Source organism: Grammomys surdaster, unplaced genomic scaffold (genome assembly GCF_004785775.1).
Source record: "Grammomys surdaster isolate TR1022 unplaced genomic scaffold, NIH_TR_1.0 126313, whole genome shotgun sequence".
In the NCBI taxonomy this organism is placed as follows: domain Eukaryota; kingdom Metazoa; phylum Chordata; class Mammalia; order Rodentia; family Muridae; genus Grammomys; species Grammomys surdaster.
In genome coordinates this window covers 5620983-5640649 of record NW_021621113.1, presented here as the reverse complement: position 1 = coordinate 5640649, position 19667 = coordinate 5620983, and the positions used below count along the sequence as shown (strand labels likewise).

General features: G+C 41.0%; 1 protein-coding gene across 2 annotated transcripts in view; it reads right to left on the bottom strand.

Moving 5' to 3' along the window:
• Nucleotides 1–19667, bottom strand: part of Eya3 (EYA transcriptional coactivator and phosphatase 3) — an 81797-nt gene that overhangs the window by 7804 nt on the left and 54326 nt on the right. For both annotated transcript variants that reach the window (XM_028759608.1, XM_028759609.1), the window contains 6 exons: nt 14593–14676; nt 12562–12651; nt 9212–9270; nt 6655–6815; nt 3077–3191; nt 1379–1500 (listed from right to left, as the gene is read on the bottom strand). In XM_028759608.1, coding sequence (XP_028615441.1) covers nt 1379–1500; nt 3077–3191; nt 6655–6815; nt 9212–9270; nt 12562–12651; nt 14593–14676 — 631 coding nt within the window. The remainder of the gene's footprint in view (nt 1–1378; nt 1501–3076; nt 3192–6654; nt 6816–9211; nt 9271–12561; nt 12652–14592; nt 14677–19667) is intronic.

Here is a 19667-nt window from a genome sequence, read left to right as displayed (position 1 = left end):
TTTTTTTTTTTTTTTTTTTCTAGACAGGGTTTCTCTGTGTAGTCCCGGCTGTCCTGGAGCTCACTCTGTAGACCAGGCTGGCCTCAAACTCAGAAATCCGCCTGCCTCTGCCTCCCAAGTGCTGGGGAAAAGCCATAATTTTGAAACCACTTCAGAGAAACTGGAGAAAAGCCTCCTTGCTCCCATTTCACAGCTCTGTCAAGGAAAACTGAGGCTCTTCCTGTGGTCTGCACAACACACTGCAGCTTCCAACACTAGCTCTGGATGAGTTAGCTCCCTTTATTTTCAAAGAAAATAAAGCTATTCCTTTGTTTTGAATAGCTTGTGGTTGTTGGGCTAATCACTACAGAAAATACAGTTCTTTGGTGTGGGAGGGTCTTAGGAAAGGTTCCCTGCGTCAGAAAGCAGAAGCATAGGAGGCGAGCAGGCGAAGCACACTCCCTCAGTGCTCACAGCCCTTGTCAGTAGAATAGTTAACTTACGGGGGAGCAGGGCACAGTGAATGATAACACAATTCCCACTACTAAAGTTTTCTCTCAAAAAAATTTTTGGGGGTGGGGAGGTTTGAGACAGGGTTTCTCTGTGTAGCCCTGTCTGTCCTAGAGCTCTGCAGAACAGGCTGGCCTTGAACTCAGAAGTGCTGGGATTAAAGGCATGTATCACCACTGTCCAACAGTTTTCTCAATTCTTAACACTTCATGGTTGCTTTAAATATTTTCTTTTTTAATCTTATTTAAAAATTTTAAAAATTAAATTTATTCATTGTATGTATGTATGTATGTATGTATTATGTATGTATGTATGTTTGCCTACATATATGTATGTGTATCATGTATGTACTTACTGCTCTCCGAGGCCACAAGAGGGCATCAAATTTCTCAGAACAGGAGTTAGGAGTAAGCCAACATGTAGGTGATGGGAACTGAACTCAGGTCCCCTGTAAGAACAAGTACTCTTAACTGCTAAGACATCTCTCCACAAGGTTTCTATTTATCTTGTGTGTGAGTGGGTGAGGATGGACCATGGAGATCACAGGACGACCTGTAGAGTAGATTCTCTCCTTCCACCACGAGTGTCCTGGGGATTGAGCCCAGGCCATCAGACTTGGTGGTAGATACTAACTGAGCCAGCTAGCTGGTCTCAATTACAGACTTTAGGGTAAAAAATAATGATGCTGATGCTGTAGGAAAGAGGAACATATTTTCCTAACTTACTAGTTCTTATATCATAAGCAAACAGTGTAACTGCTAAGCCTCAACCACCTCATCAGAAGACTGCTTGATGGGAAACGTGTTTGTACTCGGTAGCAGAAGAAATGACAATAACACAAGCCCCAGTGAAAGATTCCCTGAGAGGTCATGGGAGAGTAGCACCATACCGATTTTGGTAGCACTATAGATGTTTTCAATAGGAAATATTTCTCCGAGTCCATACAGAAGAACCTTGGCCAGGGCTGGAACTAACTGGGTGGTAGTAATCAGAACATTCACACAATTCTTTCTAAAGGGAAATAAGAAGGAAAAAGGTGAAACTGAAGCAACCCAGGAGGACGAATTCAAACACATTACCTCTTCAGGATCTCACTTAAAAGGAAGTCTCAATGAGCAGGACGCTACTGTTAAATGCCAATAGTAATTCTTTTCTTTTTCTTTTTTTTTCTTTTTTTTTTGGTTTTTCCGAGACAGGGTTTCTCTGTGTAGCCCTGGCTGTCCTGGAACTCACTGTGTAGACCAGGCTGGCCTCGAACTCAGAAATCCACCTGCCTCTGCCTCCCAAGTGCTGGGATTAAAGGCGTGCGCCACCACCGCCCGGCAGTAATTCTTTTCTTTTTTTCCTCTCCTTTTCTTTTTCTTTCCCTTCCCTCCCTTCCTAGGGAGGGTTTCTCTGTGTAGCCCTGGCTGTCCTGGAACTCATTCTGTAGACCAGGCTGGCCTCGAACTCAGAGAACCTCCTGCCTCAGCTTCTCTAGTATTGGGATTAAAGCCGTGCTCTACCATATCCAGCTCAATCACTCCTCTTATTCAGATTTTATTTTCTATATTAACGGGCAGGAGTGCCAGTGAGATGGCTTATATACACACATGTCAATGTTAGGGACTGAACCTGGGTCCTCTGTAAGAGCAGTGAGTGCTCTCAGCTACTGAGCCATCTCTCTACCTTGGCCAGTTTCTCACTGCAGTCTATTGGCTACCGTTCCTGTCTTCTTGTTATGGATCTCACATTTAGAAGCAGGCAGGCAGCAGCAGCAGCAGGGAGCTGTCACCTGCTGTCTTATTTAATGGGATGCCGCTCTCTGTTCTTCACACAACCACCATTCCGGTTCCCGAAGACACAGTAAGTCCCCAGGTCCTTAACCTCCATGGATTTCTATCTTCAGTGTGAGTTTTTGCTCCCAAGTTGTAGACATGAGGGAGGGAGGGAGGGAGGGAGGGAGAGAGGGAGGGAGCAACAGGGTACTGGAATTGCTATAGCTGGATTTTCCAGTCTAGGCTTCAAGGCAAAAAACAAACAAACAAACAAACAAACAAACAAAAAACCCCTTAATCATCTTAATTTTTAAACATTACACTTATTTATTATGCATGCTGAATTTACGTTATCAAGCTTGGCAGCAAGCATCGCTAAGCCCTTTCTGGCTCCCTTAGTCTTCTTAAGGCATTCATTGTTTATCCTCGCTTTTTTTTTTGAGACAGTCTCAGACTGCCCTCAAACTCACTAGCTAGCTGAGGACAGCCTTACACTAACTGCTGATCCTACCCTCTCTCTGACTTGGGATTACAGGGGTGCACCACTATGCCTGGCTCTAGACCCCTTTTCATTTAAATCCTGCTCTTTCTTTCTTTTATTTTTTTCTTTCTTTCTTTTTTGAGACAAGTTTCTCTGTGTAGTCCTGGTTGTCCTGGAACCCACTCTGTAGACTGGGCTGGCCTCGAACTCAGAAATCTGCCTGCCTCTGCCTCCACTGAGGCTCATTCTTTTAATCTCTGTTCCTAATCCCCATTTTAGGGGATGGCCTAGCTTGTTCTAGGATTGGAAAACACCGTGAGAAGATGAGATATAAAGACTATTTCCATACCGAGACTGGATGAGAAGCAAGGACTTCAGTGCCGTTCCTAACCAGGAGTCCGTCAGCACCTCGATCTCTGCTCTGAGTCTCTGCAGTGCTTCCTTCCTCTGGGGGCTGAGGAGGCCTTTCAGAAAAGCAGACGCACTTGTTATCTGACAACATCAACTTGCTATGATGGTCAATTTGATCATTAGCTTGATGGGATTTAGGATCACCACATGGAAACAAACCTCTGGTCATATCTGTGGGGGATCATCAAAATTAGATTACAGAGGTGAGAAGACCACCCTAAATGTAGGTGGCATCATTCAATGGGCTGGGGTCCTGCACTAAATAAAAAGGAGAAAGCAAACTGAGCACCAGTACTCTTCCATCTTTGTTTACCAACCATGGACTCAATGTGGCCGGTGCCTCCTGCATCTTTTTTTTTTTCTTCAACATGTATGTATGTATGTATGTATGTATGTATGTATGTATGTATGTATGTAATATATATGAGTATATTATAGCTATCTTCAGACACACCAGAAAAGGGCATCAGATTCCATTACAGATGGATGTGAGCCACATTGCAGTTGCTGGGAATTGAACTCAGGACCTCTGGAAGAACAATCATTGCTCTTAACTGCTGAGCCATCTCTCCAGTCCCTGCTACTGTATCTTGACTACAGTAGTTGACTGTGAACCAAAATAAGCTTTTCCTTCCTTAAGCTGCTTTTGTCAGGTACTGTGCTGGAGACAAGTAATCAATATACTTGGGAGATGAAGAAGCACAAGCCCGAGTGCACGCATTCCCATGTTTAAGAAAACTTTGAGAACGGTGTTACTCAGATGTGTCACCTCCACAAAATGTCTGCTTTCCTATGGGCACTCCATAACAGAGGCAGCTGATGGAAACATCGTAATTAGGTTCTGTACAAGCTCCATCTTTATTACTAATGGGCTTTATCTACAGATAGAGGGAACACACTTGAATAGCTCTACTCTACAACAAAATACTAAGAACCATGCAGGGACAATGACTGTTAGAACCGTTCTTATCTCTAAAGACAAAGAACAAAGGGAGGATGCTTAGAATTCTATAGACATTGGGAATGCCCAGGGTTGGGGAACCTTTCCCAGCTGCCATTTCCCAGTGACAACGCTGTACCTCTGCCTACATGGGAATGTTTTAGCCATGATTCCAGAATAAAGGACAACTCCTGTCCTATATTCACCTCTGAAGCAACTACAGCAAGAGCAGACTCACACGCTGCTCTAGGAGTCGGATTCTGCATAAAACATAACAGGTCTCACATGGGAGTCCATTGTTAGATACTCTGAGTTAGTATATTCAAAGAGCAAGTGTGACTCAGAATTTTCTGTAGCAAAGGTTAAATAAGTCCTATATTCTACCCACACTACAAAAACATACAAGGAAGTATTTCTTTTTTCTTTTTTTTTGTTTTTGTTTTTTGTTTTTTGAAGCAGTCTTAGTATGAAACCTTGGCTAGCTTAGAACTTACTATGTATACCAGGCTGGCTTGAACTCGGAGATTCACCTGCCTAAGTTCCCCTAGTGCTGACATTACAGGTGTGCCACATGTTTGGCTGGTATTACTTTTTATGTGTTCTCCCAAGTAGGCTAAGGAGACTCACAGTATGGTGTATCATTTTGTCCAAGAAACTAGATTCAGTTAGCACATAGGAAAGATCAGGGACCTAGGCTTAGGGGAGGGAGGATCCGAAAAAAGAAATTAGATTCCTGAGATCTGGAAGCTCATGATTTTTATCTGGTATTAACAGGATTGTCACAGGAATAACCCAACTGAAGGTTAAAGCCCTGTCTGTGCTTTTGTTTGTTTGTTTGTTTTTCGAGACAGGGTTTTTCTGTGTAGCTCTGGCTGTCCTGGAACTCACTCTGTAGACCAGGCTGGCCTCGAACTCAGAAATCCACCTGCCTCTGCCTCCTAAGTGCTGGGATTAAAGGCGTGCGCCACCGCTGCCCAGCACTGTCTGTGCTTTAAAGCCACACTGTGCACAACATCATTCGTGATATGAAAGGGCACTGTCTATACAAGCCCCAGGCTTCATGCAGCACTGTGTATGCAGTTGGATGGCTCACAGTTTTAAATATTGTCCTATAAGAGCACATCACTAGTAAAGGAACTGTAAGACTGGGAAGGCCACACGATTAATAATAATGTGGCCATCTTATTAACTCTCTATGTGACTGTGTATGCTGTTCCTGCTCGCATGATGGATGTTAATTTCTCAACTGCCAAATGAGGTATTTAAAGAAGATGTTTGTCTCTCCCATTTTAAACAGTCCATGACTAAATTAGTTTTGAATAACAAAATTTTAGGCACACTAACACCTACAATACTTCTGGGCAGATTCTCTCACACGGACACTGTCACTACACTCCTAGCCTTATCTCCCAGGCAATGTAGCATCTGGGTCTATTTGACTCGCCATGACGCATATGGACACTGCTCTTCAAAATAAGGCAGTCTATTAACTAGTACCAACAGTGGTTGTGACTCAATAATAATAATGGCACTACACCATGTGATGTACTGAGGTTGGTATTAGGTGGCATGTTTCGAACCCCAGTACTTGGGAGCAAGTTCAAGGATGGTTCTGGGCTATCTAACAAGACCGTCTCAACAACAAACCAACCAACCAAGTAACCATAACCCCAAAAGCTAACATGTTAAATTTTGTTCTCAGGGGAAGGTACTGCTGATTGAGGTGGGCCTAGCTGGAAGCAGTAGGCAGTGTGCTTTAATGTGACATTAGGAATCAAGCTGCTCTTTCATCCTCCTCCCTCTTTCTCTTCCTGGGCAATGAGGTGACCAGCCTCTTTTTGCTATGACGTTTTGGTTTGCCACAAGCCCAAGAAAACAGGGCCAATGATCACATGCTAAATAAGTCTTTCCTCCTGTTGAACTGATGTTATCACAGAGATAAAGTTGACTAATACAGTACATTTTCTTTAAAATGGTACTTGTCTAAAGGAAATACCACAGTTGTCCAAAGTGATATTAAGAACTGGCAATGCAGAGCGAGCGTCTACTGAAATCACCATTCTAATGGCATCAATGGTGCAGAGCCTCAACTATTATCTCCTTTTTAAAAAAATTTTTAAATTTATTTTTGTTTTATGTGTATGTATTGTTTCCATGTATGTATGTATGTATGTATGTATGTATGTATGTAGTATGCATGTCTGACGCTCATAGAGATCAGAAGGCATCAGATACATTCAAACTGGAGTGACAGATGGTTGAGAGCTACTTGTAGATGCTAAAGACTTGGTCTGCGTCCTCTGCCAGCACAGCCAGCACTTTAACTGCAGAGCCACTTCCTCACCCTGCACGCTCCGTTCTAACTGCCATCAACGGTGCAGAGCCTCTCCCTGTGTCTTCCATCCTAATGACTGTGGTTGTGCAAATTCTCCAACAGGTTTCAATTAGATCTCTCTCTCTCTTTTTAATTAACATGGCATAAATTGCTAGAAAGCTGCAAGGCAGATCTAGGGCACTCTGGGAAGGAATGCAGGAAAGCACCAAGGATCAGGTTCAGAATGGCTGGCCACACTTACCACCCACGTTGCTTTTATGCTTATCGTAGATTTCCCTCACTTTTCGGTAGCGAAAGGCCAGTTTCCTCATCCAGTCCACACCTCCCTGAACACCCACAGATGAACTGTGGCTTCCACTGCCTCCTGAACCACTGAAACCATCTGTCGAGAAACTATAGTTGCTGCAAAGAAAGAAGATAATGAAAATTAAACCCCATGCTCACAGGCCTTGAGTGTAAATGTGACCTGAGATTCTGTGGCTTGTTCTTGGTATCAAATAATCAGAGCTAATGCTTTAACAATCTTCTCACTAGGACTGGTTATTTTTTCTTTTTCTTTTCTTTCTTTTCCTTTTATTTTTAATTAATTAACTTTTTTTTTTTTAAGAAAAAGTTTCATGTAGGCCAGGCTAATTTCAACTTCACTATGTAGCTGAGGTTGGACTTGTACCTCTAATCCACTTGTCTTCACCTCTAAGTGCTGGAACAAGTGTGCACCATTATGTATGTCCAGCCTCCGTTTACCTTTCCAGGATGAATTGATAGTGGCTACTGAGAGGAAAAGGGGAAATAACCTAAGCACTAGTGGCCCACAGAGGCGCACTTGGGATGACAGAATAATATACAATGACAAATAAAGCAGACTACCCAATTAATATAGCTATGTAAATATGATCACGGCTGTAGAAAAAGGAGAAATAGAGCTGGCCATGGTGGCCGCACACACCCCTAAAATTCCAGCATTTGGGAAACTGAAGCTAGAGGATCATAGTGTAAGGTCAAATGGGCTCCATAACAAGTTCCAGGACAGCCTGGGATAGAAGTTTTTTCAAAACAATTGAACATGTCAAAATAGGGTTCAATACACTAAGTGTAAGATTCTATACTAAATAAAGTGGCCAAGAAGCTGGGTGGTGGCGGCACACGCCTTTAATCCCATCATTCAGGAGGCAGAGGCAGCTGGATCTTTTGAGTTTGAGGCAAGCTGGTCTACAGAGAGAGTTCCAGGACTGAGGATTGAGTTTCAGGAAGTTATCCAGAGAAACTCTGTCTCAGAAACGAAACAAAACAAAACAACCCAAACAAACCGACCACCCAACAAGTAAGAAAAGCTGCCAAGACATAAAATAGGAAACCTAGTCAGTCACATATATAAGAGAAAACAAAGAAACAAATATATAAGCCAATAAATAGGCCATCAGATGCTTGACAGGAGGCATTTCTAACGAGGCAGAGACAGTCTTAGTCATGAACAGCACAACACACATGAAGTGGCTGCTGCACTCAGGGAAGGGTCCCTTCTTGGTTCTAATGTGGACAGTGTGTTCAGCTCTGTTACACATTTAATAAATTATACATGTTTTTAGTCCCAGAACTCAGCTGAATTTGAGGTCAGCCTGGTCTACACAATGAATTCCTGGACAATCGGGGCTACATAAAGGAACCCTGTCTCAAAAAACAAACAAACAAACCTCAAAACCCAAAATAACAAAAATTGATAGGTGAAATACTTAATTCCAGGAAGTAACAGGGAGGGACATTTATCTCAATATGAAAAGACAGGACAGTCTTTCCCCCTAAAGTCTTGAAATGTTTGGGCACTTAAAAAAAATTATTGACTGACTGGATTGACTGACTGATGGTATATGAGTGCTCTATCTGCATGTACATGCCAGAAGAAGGCATCAGTGCTCACTCTAGATGGTTATAAGCATCATGTGGCTGCTGGGAACGGAACTCGGGTTCTCTGGAATAGCAGCCAGAGCTCTTAACCGCTGAGCCATCTCTCCAGCACCTATGTATGATACTTTTTAGTCAAGGCCACTGGACAAAGGCCATTGAAATGTCTCTGAGTAAATGTGCTTTGCCACACAAGACTGGTGACCTGAATTTAATTCCAGGATACAAAGTAAAGGTAGAGGGAAAGAACTGACTCCACAAACTTGTTCTCTGACCTCCATGCATATACATATGCACAAGTGTACACACACGCACCCCTTTATTTTTTAAAAAGATCAAAGGGCCAGAAGAAACAGTAGCCAACAGAGGAATGAGGAGACTGAGCTGATAATGAGGCTGCCCTGGTGTAGTCTTCACTGAAATACAACAGTCAAGACAACAGTTCATAGGGCTATTCCTGACACCATCAATCCTTCACTGGGCAAAATTACTGCTGCTTATGTGCAGCTAGAACTACCCACTTGGCAGCATGCTTTCTCCCAGCAGAAGTCTATATATAGAGAAGCCAGTAGCAGAATCATCCTTTACTCCAAGATGCTGCTTCATCATCCAGTGCTGTTATCCTGTAATTCTTGAGGTCTTGGTCAAATGCTACACAACTGAGGCCTCTCTAATTGCCCCACCTGCTCCTTTACAGAGCAGTACCACATCACTTCCTCCTCTGCTTCTTATCAGTTTTCTACGGCTGCCTCACTGTACTCTATGTTACAGCTAGTCACATTGGTTTCTGGCTCTTCTAACAGTAGACCGTGAGCACTATGATCTTTCTCTTCCTCTGAATGCAGTGTTCTGCACATCCTGGGTGTACTGACATTCAAGGATCACTGTGTTCACCACACCTCAAATCCTGGCCATTGTCATCAGAAGCCACATCTTCCACATGCACCTGGTCACACTCCTGTTAAAAGACAAAATGCACATGTTCATTCCAAGGAACAGAGGTGCTGTCACTACCATGACATTGTATAAAAAGACCTACCTGTTCTGGAACTTGTTCTGGGTACCAGGTCTTGAGCTCAGAGATCTGTCTGCCCTGCCTCTCAAGTGTTGGGATAAAAGGTATGTGTCACCACAGCCCAACTTGTTTACAATTAATTTTTGACTTGTTTACAATTAATTTTTGTAGATGAAACGATGATGATGTATGTATGATATCAAAATTAGGAATAGGGGCTGGAGAGATGACTCAGCAGTTAAGAGCACTGACTACTTTTCTAGAGGTCCCGAGTCCAATTCCCAGCACCCACATGGTGTGTTATAACCATCTGTAATGAGATCTGATGCCCTCTTCTGGCACGCAGACATGCATGCAGATAGAGCATCTTAAGTACACAAATCTTAATTTAAAAAACAAACCAAGACAAACAACAACAACAAAACCCAATCAGAACAGCTGGAGGAGAAGTGCATACCTAAGTTATAAGCACCGCACAGGTCATCTATATGCAATGCTTACATCTGGATCATTTTCCCAGGACCATAGTACCGGTGAGCGGGAGAGAGAGGAGCCGAGACCTTCTATCAAGCCCAGATGTACCAACTGCCTAACTGGCTGCTGTCTTCCCTGACACCACTAGGACATCTGCACCAGAATCCTCTGGGGAAGGTTTTTAAAATTCATATTCTTTGGTTCATGTCAGACCGACTTGAACTTCTGGAATGAAGTCCTAGCTAGACTCTTCAATTTTAAGACACTCCTCAGGGGATTCTTATGCCTCTTAAAGTTGAGAACTACTGACGGGGGGTGGGGAGGGGCAGGAACACATTCAGGTCAAATTTGTCCAAAACTTTCAGTCCTGATTTCGGACTATGTCTAGAAAATCATTACAAATACTATTTGGGAATAATTATTGACACACAGTAGGTTCTCAACTAATGTTTACTGAATAAAAACTATGCTGTTTCACTTTGTCAACAGGTGCAGTTGAGGGAAGGTTAAAGCACTGTAGATTTGGAGTTTAGCATAGTCATCTGGTTTGCTGGGGAACTGTCTGTATATACAGACAACTTTGTGTTTGTAAATGTTCTTTTACTTTAAACTTGCTGCTTTTAAACTTGCTGCTTTTAAAAAAGTATCTCGGCCGGGCAGTGGTGGCGCACGCCTTTAATCCCAGCACTTGGGAGGCAGAGGCAGGCGGATTTCTGAGTTCGAGGCCAGCCTGGTCTACAGAGTGAGTTCCAGGACAGCCAGGGCTATACAGAGAAACCCTGTCTCGAAAAACCAAAAAAAAAAAAAAAAAAAAAAAAAAAAAAAAAAAAAAAAAAAAAAAGTATCTCTGCAGCACACAGTGCAGAGTGTAAAGCCATGAAGTGGTACCACCTGTCCCCTCTCAGCCTCTGCCCTCTTTCCCAACAATGCTCTCCTCTGATCAGAATGACCTGTTACTAGTTTCTGGAACAGGATGCCTGCTCAAGGCCAGGTTGGGAACATGTTGCTCGCAACCCAAGACTCCCATTATGAATTTCTCACAGAGGGAAACTAAACAGCAACACCAGAGTTCTTAACCACATACTCTCAGTGTGTTCTATTTTCATGGAAGAGCTGAGTACACAAAGCTTCACTTATACATGGATAATACACATGTACAGAAATACAATGAGAGCCAGGTATGCTATTGTGTGCTGTAATGTCAGCATGTGGGTAGCTGAGGCAGAAGGATTTTGAGTTTAAAGCCATCCTGGGTTATGCAGACTAAGGCCTCGTCTCAAAAACTTCCAGACCTCCAATACAAAAACAAACAAACAAAATCCAAAACAGAACAAAAAATACTTCAAAGTTTCTACAAAAAAAATACAGAAGAATATCTTTGCCATTTGAAGACAGGCAAATAAACTTTAAACAATTAGTAGGAAAAATTTTAATATAGAAGAAAAATATAATAGTTCATATAGATTCAGGGTTATCTGTGTTATATAAGACCATTGATAAATTACAATGAAAAGAAAAAATAGTCAATGAAAGTGGACAAAACCCATCTGAGAGCAGTAAGATTAGTCATCTATTAATTAGAGACCACAAAGGTAAACTAACTCCCCCCCTTAAGATATATCTATATAAAGTAAATTAAAGAACAGTCAAAATATAATCAAGGCATAGGGACTGAAAGACAGTGCAGTGATCAAGTGTACTGGCTGCTCTTCCAGAGGAGTTGGTTTCCCAGCACCACAGGGTATTTGTAATTCAAGTACCAAAGGGATGTAATGTCCTCTTTTGGCCCTCCACGGGCATTACACCCATGTGAGCTTGGAAAAAAATGAACAGAAAACACCCACACACATTTAAAAGAAAAACAATGCAGCAGCAGCAACAGGACACAACGGCACACACCACTGACACTGATCCCAGAACTGAGGAGGCAGAGGCAGGTGGATCCGAGTTCAAGGCCAGCCTGTTCTACATAGTTTGAGGCCAGCTACTGCTACACAGTGAGACTGTCTCAAACAAAACAAACAAAAACAATTAACACTAAAAATAATGAAACCCTTTATATGTTATTTAATGCTAACATATTGAATTACTGACTTTTATAATATTAGTGTTCTTGTACTTTACTTCCAAATAAACTAACCAAAACAAAAATCAATTTTTATTTTTTGGAAATAGGTCTTCCTACCTTAGCCTCCTAATTGCTGGGATTATAGATGTGTCTCCACACCTGACTCAGAGGGGCCACTCTAAGAAACCCATACACTTTTTTTTCTTAGTGTCACTCTTTCTATCAAGTCCAAGCTGGGCTAGCTCAGCTGGCACAGCAGTTGCCTAACATGCAGCAATGGTCTTGACTCCCCAGCTCTGTATAACCCCTGGCATGGCGGCACACTGCTAACTCCAGCACTCAGGGGGTAGAGGCAAGAGAATCACAAGTTCAAGGTCGAATTTAGCTGCATAGTGAGTCCGAGACCCTTCTGGGCTACACGAGACCCTGTCTCAAAACAAAAGGAAACAAACATCCCACCTCCAACTCTGCTAAAGAACAAAACAAAATCAACTAAGTCTAAATTAGAACTCCCCAAGATCTGGAAATTCAACTGTGACACTGTTCTTCCTGGAGACAGAAGCCTGTGGTGATCCTGTTAACAGAACCCTTCTCCCTTCACCCCTGTTTTACCTAATCTCTTATTAGGCACTAACAAACATCTCACAGAATAAAACACCTCACAGAGCAGAAAAACAATTGAAACCACTTACCTCTAAGTCATTGAAAAAGAGATGTGTATCAGCTACTTCAAAAATCATTTCTTCCATTGTTAAACCTGAGCCAATTACTACTGTTGGGTCCTGGAATAAAAAAAAAGTGAGCATAGTACTTGGATCACAGCACTGGTTATAACGTTCAGAGGTTTTAAAACTACTTTGAGCCTAGTCCAACACAACAGGACTTCAAATCTTACTGAGGCAATTTCACTCACATTTATAAGAACCTGGGCTTACAAAATACAGAGGTTATGGGTAGTTATTAATAAAAATGTCAAAGCCAAGGAGTGGCACATGCCTTTAATCCCAGCACTCAGGACACAAAGGCAGGTAGATCTGAGTTTTGAGGCGAGCCTGGTCTACACAGCCAGTACTACACAGAGAAATCCTGTCTTGAAAAACAAAACAAACAAAAAAAATCCTTGCTAATGTAATATGCACAGTCCCTTTCCTTCTAATGTGATACAGGGAATACCAAACACCCAACAGTCCAACCCGCCAGGAAGTAAAGAAGGCCAGAGTCAAAGTATGTATAGGGCAACCAATGCAAGCTGCTTTAAAAGGAAGCATCAGTCTTCACTTAGAACAGAAGCATTTAGCTCTCTTAGGAATGTAGTTTTGGAGTTTCTGTCAGCTGCTCAGTTGTGTAAAAGCACTCACAGAAGACTTTCCTGGCAATCCTAGAAAACCATGAGTAGCAAGACAGCAAACAGTTATTTTTATAATTTATTTCTAGAAATAAATGATCCTGGAGATAATCTATGGCAAAACACAGTTCTGCAGTCGGGAGGCTGAGGCAGGAGTTCAAGAACAGCCAAGGCTATACACTGAGATCCTGTTTCAAGATTAAAAAAAAAAAATACACAGAACTAATTAACAATTCATTCTTCTGCTAAAAGTATGTTTACACTAAAGAGTAAACACATTGAATTTTGTCTGGCACAGTTGTTTTTTTTAAAAAAAAGCACATTTATTTTAAATTAGATCTAAGGGCAGTGGCTCACACCTGTAATCCTATCACTTGGGAGGCTTAGAGGCAGGAAAATAATTGAGATTTAGAGGCCAGCCTGTACTACAGAATGAGAACAAAATACAACATAACAAAAGTCATGTTATGATCTATTTTAGAAATATTATCTATAAGATTCATTTACTTATTCCCTAACTCATTTTTGGCTAAATGAAATTCTTAGAAATATCTTTAGTAATTTAAGGCTTAACAAGTTAGTTTTTAGAATATATTATCCTGAGATTTCATTCAATTTTGACTATTATTTCTACACTTTAATGCTTATGAAGTACATTAAAAAGTACACTTTTTTATTTGGTGTGTGCGCGTACGCACACACATTCCCATGTGGTCAAAGGACAACTTGTGAGTAGTTAGTTCATCATAGCAACTGTGGGTACTGAGGACTGAACTCAGGTCATTAGTCTTGGCAACAAGCATTCTATCTGGTGAGTCATCTTGTCATCAACCTTGAATAACTTCAGAGTCAGGACTGCTCCTAGATCAGGCGTCTAGCTTTACCATCAAAGCTACCTAGATAAGTAGCCTGCTGGACACAAGCCATGTAGTCAAGTTTTATACATGAGAGGTTCCAAGCCGACAGGGGAGGACTAGGCACACAGCTCAATGGTACAGCACTTGCCTAGCATTTGTGAGTCCTGGGTTTAATCCCAATACTTTTTTTGTTTTGTTTCGAATGTGTATGTATATGGGTGTCTTGTCTGCATGTTATGCCTTTGTATCACATGCATACAATGTCAGCAGAGGCCACAAAAGAGTGCTGGATCCTCTGGAATTGGAGTTATAGATGGTTGTCAGCTGCATGTGGGCACTGGGAACCAAACCAAAGTTCTTTGTAAGAACCATAAGTGTTTTAATTATACACCATCTCTTGGACCCTAATCCCTAATATTGTCACTATATATATATGTAAAAAGTCAACAGGGCAAGAGAGGCAGGAGAAAAAAATGGATTTTCAGGGAAGGGGCAGTTACGATAGAAGAGGCTCCAGTTACCTTTCCATACTTCTGAGCATAGGATCCAGTAAGAAGGGAATGAAATATGATGATGGTTTCATCCAAGTCCCAGAGAAATACCCGCTGGGGGGGGGGGGGGAAAAAAAAAATGAGTTATCTGTCAATCATAGTGGAATGAAAAAAAAAAAAAAAACCAAAAAAAAAAAAAAGAAAAATTAAACTAAAAAAAAATCTACAAATATGTGGAAATGTAATAACACAATTGTAGAGAATCAATGAATTATAAGTAAAATCAGAAAATATTTGAGTTGAATGAAAACAAATACAACATATTACAGCTTATGAGACACAGTGAGAGCAATGCTGACTCTAACTATAAATATGTACATTAAAAAAAGAATGGCAGGAGGAGGGAGGGGCACATAGGCATGACTTTATTCTATAGAGCTGTTAGGAAGCAGAGGCAGAGAATCTCTGTGAATCTGAAGCCATATAAGTTAAGAGAATTCCAGGCCAGATAGGGCTATCCAGTAAGACCCTGTCTCAACAAAAAAGGGGGGAAAAAAGAAAAGCAAGAAAGAAAGCCAGAAAGCAAGCAAGCAAACAAGCAAGCAGCAGGCACAGGTGCATGCCTGCAATCCCCTAACTGGGGAAAGAGACAGGGATCACTAACTGTTGGAGGAAGCCTAAGCTGCACAGAAAGAGCCCATAATAAGAGAAGAGGGGGAAAAAGAAGCCTCAAACCTCAGGAAAGAGCTTACATCTATAGGCCTAAGGCTCTGGGTTCAATCCTCAGTCCAAGAAAAAGAAAAATCTCAAATCATAGCCATACTATACATCCAAGGACTATTTAGATACAGCAGGCAAACTAAAGCTAAAGCTAGGGAAAGGGAAGAGGTGAATAAGAGATAAAGTAGAAGAAAAGAACCAAAAGAACAGAATAGAGAAAAGACAATGAAAGCAACAGTGGATTCTTTGAAAATTTCAACAGAACTGACGTTTACCAAGAAAGACAGAGACTCAAATGACTAAGACTTTGAATTTAGGTGGGGACAGAGCTGGCAACCTCGCAGGTGTAAATGGCCCCTGACAGGGACTTATCAACAGTTGTATGCCAACAAAATGGATAACCAGGTGGAAAAGTCTAATCTTAAGAAACACATAACACAAACTAAACTGGCTAGAGAAAAGGCAGAAAATGTGGTAAAGCCTGTCACCAGTAAGGAGATGGATCTAGTCATTTAAAATGTCCCTAAAGGAAAAGCCTGAGATCCAGTTACGTCACTGGAGAATTAGAGCAGACATTTAAGAATTAACATAACTTTTCCTAACTGTCTCCAAAAGCATACTAAAAAGGAACTCTTTCTCACTTATGTAGTAAAGCCAGAATCTCCAAGAGCAGATCATGAAGCAGACAGGACTAGAGTGGGCACAGAAGATGACAGCCCTCATGAAAAACAGTGCACAAGTCTCAACCAAGTCAAAGTCCCTAACATAGAAAAATAGTGTATATCATAACTGAGTGGGATCAGTGCTTGGAATTTAAGAATGGTTCTCTCCATATATAAAATTAATCAGTGGTTATATAATATTTAATAATTAATTTTAAGAGAGGGAAAACACATAATTATCTCAACAGATAAAGAAAATGCATCTGACAAAAGTCCAATACCCTTTCACTTTGTGTGTGTGTGTGCGTGTGTGTGTGTGTGTCTGTTAGGAGTAGAAGATAATGTGTTCAATACATTACTTAAAAAAATTTATGTTAAAACAAATTTATGTTTTAATGTAATGAGTGATCTGAAAAAAAAATTAAAAATCAATCCCACTAAAGTAATGCTCAGGAGGCTGGAGAGATGGCTCAGCTGTTAAGAGCTTTGGTTGATTTTCCAAAGGTCCCGAGTTTAATTCCCAGCACCAGCGTATCAACTCACAGCCATCTGTCTCTGTCGTCTCAAGGGGATCTCATACTTTCTTCTGATGTGCAAACACATGCAGACAAAATATTCATATACATAAATAAATGAATCTTTAACAAAATAATACTCAGGAGTAAATTTAACCAATGACACAAAAGATTTGCACAATATACTGAAAACTTTAACATACTGCTGAAAAACAGAAAAACATAAATGTAAATATGCACAGACTGGAAGACAATGCAGCTAAAATGGCATGGCCAAAGCACTTTGAACCACACCCAAATCTCCACGGTGTTTTTATTTAACATTTTTTCTTTAGACTTATTTTTATCTTACATGTGTGGCTGTTTTGCTCGAGTGTATGTCTGTGCACCATGTGCATGCTTGGTGTTCTTAGAAATCAGAAGATAGTGTTGAATCTTATAGGACTAGAGTGATGGACGGTTGTGAGCTGCCAAGTGGATGCTGGAACCAAAACTTGGTTCTCTGCAAGAGCAACAAGTACCCTTAACCCGCCTCTCCTGTTCTGCTAGAGTGCCTGTTAAGCTTGTGTTAAAACACAGTGTTTACAGGAAACTGAATTTAATTACTACCAATTTAAAATAAACTGGTTAAAAAGAAGAAGAAAAAAAAACTGTTAAAAAAATTCATAGAGAATCTGAAGAGATCTCCATATAGCCATAACAACCTCAAGAGAGGACAAAGTTGGAGGAGTCATGCAATTTAACTTAGGACTCAATGTCATGGAAAGATGTTCAATACCACTGTCATTAGGAAAAGGCAGTGAAGAACTACAGTGGGATGTCACTTTACATACAACAGAGTAGCTTTCAGTTTTAAAAGGGGCAGGCCCAGGCATAGCTCTGTGAGCTCCAGGCCTGCCTAATTTACAGAGCAAGCTCCAGCAGCAAGAGGTATGTAGAGGGCCTGTCTCACCACCACCACCACCACCACTTAAAACACAATTTAAAAAGGGGAGGGGAGAAATAAGTGTCAATGAGAATGTGGTCAATGGTGACAATGTGAGAGTGTGAAAGTGCAGAAGTCTGGTGGCTCCTCATAAAGCTGAACACACAATAAGATCCAGCAATCTCATTATTTACAATGGCCTAGAAGTGAAAGTGTCCTTCAACAGACACAAAATAAGCAAGACGCAGGACGAATGTACATACAGAGTAGAATATCACTCAGCCATTGAAAGAAATGAAATTATGATCAATGCTGCAACACAGATAAATCTCAAAAGCATCAGACTGACTGAAATGAGCCTGATAAGAGTACAAATACTGTATGCTCACACTCAGATATATCCAGACCAGGCAAGTTCACAGGAGCAGAAAGCAGAACCACAGTTGTCATACTGTTTAATAGGTAGACAGTCTGTTTAGGATCAAGACAAGGTTGTGAACACAGGGCAGAGCGGCTCACAGCTGTTGTCTCAGCACTGAGGAGTATGAGGCAGAACTGCCCAGGAGGTCAAGGCAAGAGTGGGATGGTCTCAAACAAAGAAAACCACACACAAAAACCACAAAAATGTTCCAGAAACATATATAATGGCTAATATATCTAACAACACTGAATAATGCTCTTAAAATGGTAAAGTTGGGGCTGAAGACATGGCCGAGTAGTTAAGAGCATTCACTGCTCATCTAGAGGCTGGACTCCCAGCACCCATGTGTGGTTCACAAGTATGTAACTCCAGTCTCAGGGGATTGAACACTCTCCCTTGGCCTCTGAACACCAGACATGCATGTTGTACACAGACATACATGCAAACAAAACACCCACATATTTCAAAAAAACCCCAAAAAACAACACCCCTACTCATAAAAATTTTCAAATCTTATAGTCTAGTCCTTTTTAAAAAGGTTTTTAGGTGGAGTCTCAGGCAACTATGCAGCCAAGAATAACCTTGGACTCCTGATCTTCCTGCCTTCTGAAGTCATAGGATTACAGGTGTGTAGTAGGTCCAGCAAAAGCAGTAATGTGCACAGTGGTACAATTGTTAAAAATCAGAACCGTTAGTTTTTCTAAGAATGATACCAAATTTTAGTTTCCCTATTTCTTGCTATATTTGCTCCCCAGAAAGGAAGAAGACAGATTCTACGTTTAGCTTCAATCATCTGTGTCTAAGAGCATATTTAAGTGTATCTCTTTGCTTTAGTAAGTATCATCAAAGAAAAATTAAAGCCACAAAAGTAAGGTAATATGTGCAAACCAGAGGGCTCAGCAACAGCTTTTCACTTGTGAATTGGCAAGAATAGGTAGCAGCATTATGTAAGTTAAAGACTGGCTAATGTCAAGTTATTCCAGATCCCACATTCACTATGCTGCAGTACTGTACATATTTTTCTTAGAAATTAGCTATTTGTGCATATCGGTAGTTGTAACTTTCACACACAGTTATGTGAAAAATTTTACTGGGGAAACAGACTGCCACTTTTAAGATGCTGTCATATAGCTTGGAATGAATAATTAAAATCATTTGAAGCATTGCCTCTGGAAAATTTAAATCAGAAGGTTTTATTCATTCTTGACTTTTTCCTTCTAAAGAGCTCTTCTGTACACACATGGCTAGGTTCTTTATAGATGTGGAGGACACTTGTCTGCAGATAAAGCTGATCATGTTTTGCTACAGTTTGCAGGTGAACAAAATAAATATAAGAAAATTTTAAAAAATCTAACATTAGAATTCTATTTATGTTTTTCTATTCTTTCTAATCATAACTGAAATCTATGTCCACAGTAAATTCCCAGTGCTCACAGCATGGCATGGTGTGCTGGCACACTTGTCAAGCAGTCAGCACACCTGTCTGTCCCACAGATGCACTCGAACCACCTGGCCCTCGAATTCTAAATGGAAACACTATGACATCACTCACAGGCCCCTTGGCTCTCTCCTGAGACGCACTGTATGCTTTCTGTTCTCTGAATGTGGAGAACAGTTTGTTCCTTCTGTTAAAGTTACCTTGAATCAAAAAAGGCTCAAACAGTTGGAAGGAATATATAAGCTAAGTTGTGGGCATGCAGGGATTTTCTTTTATCTGGATTTTTTTCCTCTTGGCCAGTTAAATGCCCTCACAAGGAATTCAAGCAGACACAACATACAACAACATTATCTCTGCAAATTCCAGACATATGCTTGACAGAGGTGAGGAGGACAGAACAGGTAACTCAAGTGAGTGTCTTTAC